The following is a 6,285-nucleotide window of genomic DNA, read 5'->3' on the forward strand; positions in this document are numbered from 1 at the left end:
CTCGTTCCAAGGGAACCATAGTTGATCTATCGTAAATGTTGTCTTGACAAATTATTTTATTTTTTGCAATAAAATCACCCTTACCAAGAATTACGATTCACTTAATTCGTTATATCACTTTTACATACGATTTTTTCATTTCAACCATAACCCTTTTTTGGTTTAGTACTAGAACATTGACCTAGTGAGAATTTTGGCTCTAGCATCGAGTCGATTAAGGCTTGAACGCGAGCCAAATCGAATCGAGGCTCGAGCTAAAATGCTCGACTTGAACTCTAAAATTTGCTTGAAAATGTAGGAAAACGAACTCTTGATTTTTGGTCAGTGTGTAGTGAGAGGTAATTTTGACGTTTGATCAATTCTCAATCTGAGTGTTCGTCCAAAAATGCAGAATCCATCTCCTGTTTTGCATTCTTCACAATGTCATCTGTCAAAAGCAATTCCAAACAAAATATATTTTTTTTTTTTATTTTATCAAATTTCAAGTGGACGATCAAGTTTTGTATGAAAAAAAGGCTAAAAGGTTACAGTTACTTGAATAATTTCTAACTAGTTTCTTTGTAGTGTCTTTGGTCAAACCAAACAAGAGTGATGGCGGTCATCATCGGTCTGGTCCGTTCCTGATCGACTTTCCAATACGACCGACGGAACAACTTCCTATCCCGGGACGATCCGTTGCAGATCGGCAATCGAAGATCCTGCCGCGGTAGATACAACATTGTCTTCCAGACTACAAAATACGCGAGACCTTAAACGATGATGGACTTGAGGCAGCAGGAGGAAGTTTCATGTGACCACGAGTGGAGAAAGTCATATTTATAAAAAATGAAAATAAATGAGAAAATATGTATCTTCTTAGTTTTTGTTTCTTTGCAAAGACATTTGCTCAGAATTTGATTCTGAGTCGATATGTATACGTGAAGGTGGGTCTATAAGGCCTAATTAAGAATTTCGTTTTTCGAGTGATTTTATAGCCTTTCCTCAGTAAGGTGAGGAAGGCAAAAAGTCCTCAGAATCAGGCAAACCGAGGTTCCCCTAGTAGAGGATAGCCATAGGGACTCTCATGCCAAATATCAGCCCATTTGGTTGAGAATTGGCCTGTCCCCAGCGGTTCAAAGTTTACATGGGAATTACTATGGGATTTTTGCGCTTTTCGTTCAATCGTTCCTACAGGTCTGGGGACAACATGGATTCACTCGGAATAAAGACAGGTGTGTAGGGGATGGTCCAATGAACAAATTCCAGAAGGAATTAGGGTTGTCCATTCTGTCCCCAAGGTGCGCATTGGATCGACGTCCGGTGTCTCCAGAATCAACGATTCACCCTTCAAATGTACGTATTGTTCTTAGTATGCTATGACGGCTAGCTGAAAATTACGACGCCCCATGTCAGACGGTGAACACGTGGCAGAGCATTCACTCAAGTTTTGGCTCAGAAACATTCTTTAAAATAATAAAATTATAATTTTTGATGTTCCTGTAACAATTTAAACTATGCCAAATAACGTAACATGATGGTTTTGTAATAATAATGCAATCGATGCTTTTCCACGTGTTCACCGTCTGACATGGGGCGTCGTAATTTTCAGCTAGCCGTCATAGCATACTAAGGACAATACGTACATTTGAAGGGTGAATCGTTGATTCTGGAGACACCGGACGTCGGTCCAATGCGCACCTTGGGGACAGAATGGACAACCCTAATTCCTTCTGGAATTTGTTCATTGGACCATCCCCTACACACCTGTCTTTATTCCGAGTGAATCCATGTTGTCCCCAGACCTGTAGGAACGATTGAACGAAAAGCGCAAAAATCCCATAGTAATTCCCATGTAAACTTTGAACCGCTGGGGACAGGCCAATTCTCAACCAAATGGGCTGATATTTGGCATGAGAGTCCCTATGGCTATCCTCTACTAGGGGAATCTCGGTTTGCCTGATTCTGAGGACTTTTTTGTTTGGATGAAACACCCTAGTGCACACCCTTACCAAAAATCATGATTTTCTGAGTTCCATATCCCACTTTTTATACGAATTTTTCAGTTCAACCCATATAACCATTTTTATGGTTTTTATGGAACTCAAAAAATCGTAGTGGGATATGGAACTCAAAAAATCATGATTTTTGGTAAGGGTGCAACCAACTGAATACAAATACTAAAACGAAGTTCAGTTCGAATCGTTTAGGAATTCCGTTTAAAACGCAACAACGAAATATCGCGTACGGAACCGGTTGTTGAGCTTGAATTTCGTTTCAGAATTCGAATTGAATGACTGCAAATCGAGGGGTGAGACACATGCTCTAATTAACTAAAAATAATCGTTTAGTTAATTAGAATTTACAACTAGTTGATTAGGATTATCGCTAATCAATTAGCGTATTCCTACCCTTCAAATGTTATCTTGGGCTGATGGACAAACGTCAAAACATCAAAACAAACCTAAAACATCACTCGTGGTTGCGGCCGTAAAGCAACATCTGGGAATTGAAGTGGCTAACCTGGTTCTAACCTGGCAAATGGCCAAACGCGGTGCGCAGTCCGGCCTGAACCAAGACAACTGGAACGAGGAGGAGGAGGCGGGCCGATTTGCCCAGACTTCCGAGGACAAGTTTAAAAAACGCGTAATTAAAACGAAATCGCCGGTACAGATTCCGCGGGCAGCGGTGAATCGTCGTCGGCTAGGTCGTCGGTGTTTGATGCATTCAAGGACTTCGTCGGGGTGACGTTGACACCGGCTGTGACGCCTACTGATGGAGGAGCCAGTCCATTTTCGCTTCTCAGTGGAATATCAAAACCTATCAATGGGACGGCGGCCACGACGTCCGCGCTGCGAGCCACCATCTGTGCCACGACTGACCCGAGCAAGATGGTCTTTTCCGAGGTTGGCAGCCGGCCGAAGGAGGACACAGCAGGCTCCGTCGGCACGAACACCGGGGATGACGAGTATGCAGCCAACGTGAAGGCACTCAATGTTGCCGTGGCCGCTTGGATTTCGGAGAAGGTCAAGGAGAATCTAGTGTGAAAGCTGAGGCCGATCTTCAAGGATCACGAAAGTATCTGGATGATATCTAGGCCAAGAAGAGTAGCAGCAAGGTGGACACAAAGGAGTCAACGGCCGCAAAGCCGGCCACCAGTGGATTCACGTTTGGAAGCGTCGTACCAGTGACGACGAAAAACACGGCCGCGGCACCAAGTCCATCGGCAGCCAAACGATTCAGCTTCGGGTTTGGCTCGACAAGTTCCACGCCCGGAACGGGCTTCATCTTCGCCAACGTGGCCAAACCCACCGAGGACAGCAAGCCGGACGGAATGGCCACCGCCGATGCCAAACCGTGCAAGGTGGAGTTCACGCCGGTCAAGGAAAATGACAGCATCTTTCCCAAGCGGTGCAAACTGTTCGTCAAAGCTGACGGCAAAAGATGAATGGGAAGGTGCAGATCCTGGTGCGGGCCGACACCAGCATCGGCCAGATTCTGCTCAACATCATGTGCGTTCCGACGCCGGAGACGAAGCCACCGTCGGTGCTGCTGTGGGGCACAAGCCCAACAAGCGAATCGGGTCATGAAAATTGTTTAATGTTTCATTAAAAAGGAAATAAATTGATCAAAATTTGAAAAAAAAAAACGCAAAGGCCACCGAGTACTCTAGAATCGCCGCTGCCCAAGGTCGTGTACAAGTTTATTGACGATATTCTGAACGAGTGCGTCATGGAGATGCCTTCTCTCTTGTCACCGATCCTGGACGATTTCTCCAAGTCACTGCAGAACATCCGCCGGAGGTTAAGTCAACAGGCGTATGCTCGAGGACAACCATCAGCAGTGCTTTAACAACCCAACTAGCGGTTAACCATGGTAAACAGTCATCAATCATGAAGCAAGTCGCAGAAGACCAAGCGCGGCTAGTGAATAGCGCGTTCACTGGCGGAGACAACGCTGTTGTAGAACGGGCGATTAGTACTGGGGCAACGTCGCCGGTGGTCGACCTCTCCGCTAGCGATTTTCCATTGCTTTACAAGTGAACGACTTCGTCAAATATTAGTTCATCAGCTGCGAAAGTGAAGGGATTCGGATAGTTGGAGCACGAGTACGAGTAGTGCAAGGAATCGTTGAAAAAACGGGGACGGTTGAACGGAAGATTCTCTGATGTGGCCGCTCCCCCTTCGTTAAGATTCTATATTTAAACTTGGACGGGCCTGCAAAGGATATCCGCCGGGGAAGTCACGACCTGAACCGACATCGGTGGTTTGGAGAATGCCAAACGAGAGTTGAAGCAGCTAGTCTAAAAACTGGTGAAAGATTGCCAGCTTGCCTGTGCTAATAAATATACCGCAACAAAATAAATTCCAAAAAAAAAAAGGAAAAAACTAATCTTAATCCTTTCCTCCCTGCTCCCTTTCGAAACAGCTTTCTTCTTCGTCAGCGCCTTCAGCCGCTTCTCCTCTTCTACCAGCCGCATGTCTTCCAGGTCCGATCTTCTTGTTCTTGCTGTCTCTTGCTGTACTTTTCGCGATGAACCTGCGCAAAGTTGGACTACATCACACGATCATCAGAGTCCTCGTCTTAGTAACGACTGTTGTCGTAGGCGAATATGTCCCGGATGTGGGTGACGGCCTCTTGGAGGCTGCCGTTGGCAGTGCGGTCGTGTGGTGCATCCGGATGTTCTTTTTGGTCGCCGAGCTGATGAGGCATTAGATCGGCGATGTCTTGTGATTTTGAGGATATCCAGTAGGAGATCTGCGGCCAGCACGTTGTCGAGTTTAGCTGTTCTCGGGATGATCTCCCCTTTGCTTTTGGATCGCTTAAGCTTGAGGGCGGCAGCCTTCCGGGGGCCTCCCCGTTCGACCATCTCTTCCGCCAGCTGACAGATTCGGATATTGCTGGTCGAGCACAGATTCGGGTATTGCTGGGTCCGGTTGGTGACTGCGAGGCGTAGTTCCTTCCAGAAAACGAATTGTTCAAATGAGTATATTTCAGCTTGAAATGCGCGTTATGCATCGTACCTCTGTGTGTGTGCGTCGTGTTGCTGCAGAATCCTGCCAGTCGTTACGGCAGGGCCGTCAATGCAAGGTCGCATGCTTAGCCGAAGCAGCCGCCGCACAGATCGTCTGGTGCAGATAGGAATCGTAACCGCACAGGTTAGTCTCGTTGTGGGCGGCAACCACATGCGTTTGGTCGGCACCGATCATGGTGCACTGCTGCTCTTGATCTCCGTTGACGCAGGCCGAAATCGCGTGCGACCGGTGGCGATGCTTTGGTGAATTTTGCAGGAGTTTTCTATATTGGGGAGAAGCGTTACAAGGAGAGGTTCCACAGGGTCTCGAAACCTACCTAAGACTGTTCTTCACCTTGCTATCCCGGATGATCTCGATCAGCTCCCGGCGGCAGAGTGAACTCTTCCGGCACTCCTCCTTGTCCATGATCAAGTTCTCATAGCAGTTTTTGAGGAACGAGGAGCGTTACTTGTGAACTATGTACCTTGAGTTTCACTCGACTGATGGCCGCTGCCGTTGCGGCTACCGCAGCCGAGGTTGCCGCCGGATTGACCAAGGTCGCCCCCTAGTGGAAGCGTCTCGTCCAACAAGCAACGTTCCAGCGTGCAGTCCTGGCAGATCAGAGTCGTCGAGGTGGCAGAGTTGTTCAGCGCAATCGTCATGGCTGGGCTTTGGAGATTGCTCTTGGCTGCTGCCTGCAGGTTGCAGCACTTCAGATTTCTGATGCTCTCGTAGATGTGATTGTTCTTCAGATGTTTGCTATGTCCACCACGGCGCCCTCGTCCTCAAGAAAGTCAACAATCTCTGAGTCGGAGTCCTTATTGAAGGGCCTTGCTTCTTGAACTGGGAACCGCTTGTGGAAGAGGCAGGGTGCTTGCGCTGGACATCCGGTGGAAATGGGCGGAATAAGTCCGAGCAGAATGTTTCCATTATCGCTTTCACCAACCTAACGAACATAACGACCGGTTTATCCTGCATCCGGCCATCTGGCCGCATTTCCGGTTTTTTTAAATGACGGACGCGCCCGGGTCCACCTGCAGCTCGGGTAGTTACTTAGCGAACTGGAGGACGGTCACATTTGGCGAAGGGGGACATTCCGCGGGGAACTTGGACAGAATCTGATGGTTGAAAACTGATTTTCACCAATTTGAAACAAAACACGTTTGCTGCCACTTTGCTGCTGTCAAAATAACCTCTATCAACATGACAAGATTATTCAATTCACGGTGGGAATGATCTGCCAAATCAGCGCTAATCAATTAGCTAATTGACAAAAATCAACGCTAGTTGATTA

At 47.2% G+C, this 6,285-nt stretch overlaps 1 protein-coding gene, 1 long non-coding RNA gene and 1 pseudogene across 2 annotated transcripts; 2 read left to right on the forward strand and 1 right to left on the reverse strand.

Annotated features, from left to right (window-relative positions):
* Positions 1 to 400: 400 nt before the first annotated feature.
* Positions 401 to 853, forward strand: LOC120424783 (uncharacterized). The gene is made up of 2 exons (XR_005606430.2): positions 401 to 523; positions 565 to 853. It is a non-coding gene; the product is annotated as an uncharacterized LOC120424783 (long non-coding RNA).
* A 1,446-nt stretch (positions 854 to 2,299) lies between these two features.
* On the reverse strand, positions 2,300 to 5,467 carry LOC120424763 (protein naked cuticle homolog). Its single transcript, XM_039588968.2, has 2 exons — positions 5,329 to 5,467; positions 2,300 to 5,274 (listed from the first exon to the last, which is right to left on the reverse strand). Exons 1-2 carry the CDS (start codon positions 5,415 to 5,417, stop codon positions 5,058 to 5,060), a joined length of 306 nt encoding a protein of 101 aa, XP_039444902.1. The 5' UTR covers positions 5,418 to 5,467; the 3' UTR covers positions 2,300 to 5,057.
* LOC120424762 (nuclear pore complex protein Nup50-like) lies at positions 2,395 to 3,588 on the forward strand (annotated as a pseudogene).
* Positions 5,468 to 6,285: the final 818 nt, after the last annotated feature.

This window comes from Culex pipiens, chromosome 1 (assembly GCF_016801865.2).
Source record: "Culex pipiens pallens isolate TS chromosome 1, TS_CPP_V2, whole genome shotgun sequence".
In the NCBI taxonomy this organism is placed as follows: Eukaryota; Metazoa; Arthropoda; class Insecta; order Diptera; family Culicidae; genus Culex; species Culex pipiens.

Bases quoted from the DNA above. Each gene is read 5' to 3' on its own strand.
- LOC120424763 (XM_039588968.2), bottom strand. From the start codon at position 5,417: ATGGACAAGGAGGAGTGCCGGAAGAGTTCACTCTGCCGCCGGGAGCTG. The intron at 5,275-5,328 runs GTAGGTTTCGAG...TCCCCAATATAG, and splicing joins AAGGTGAAGAACAGTCTTAG to AAAACTCCTGCAAAATTCAC.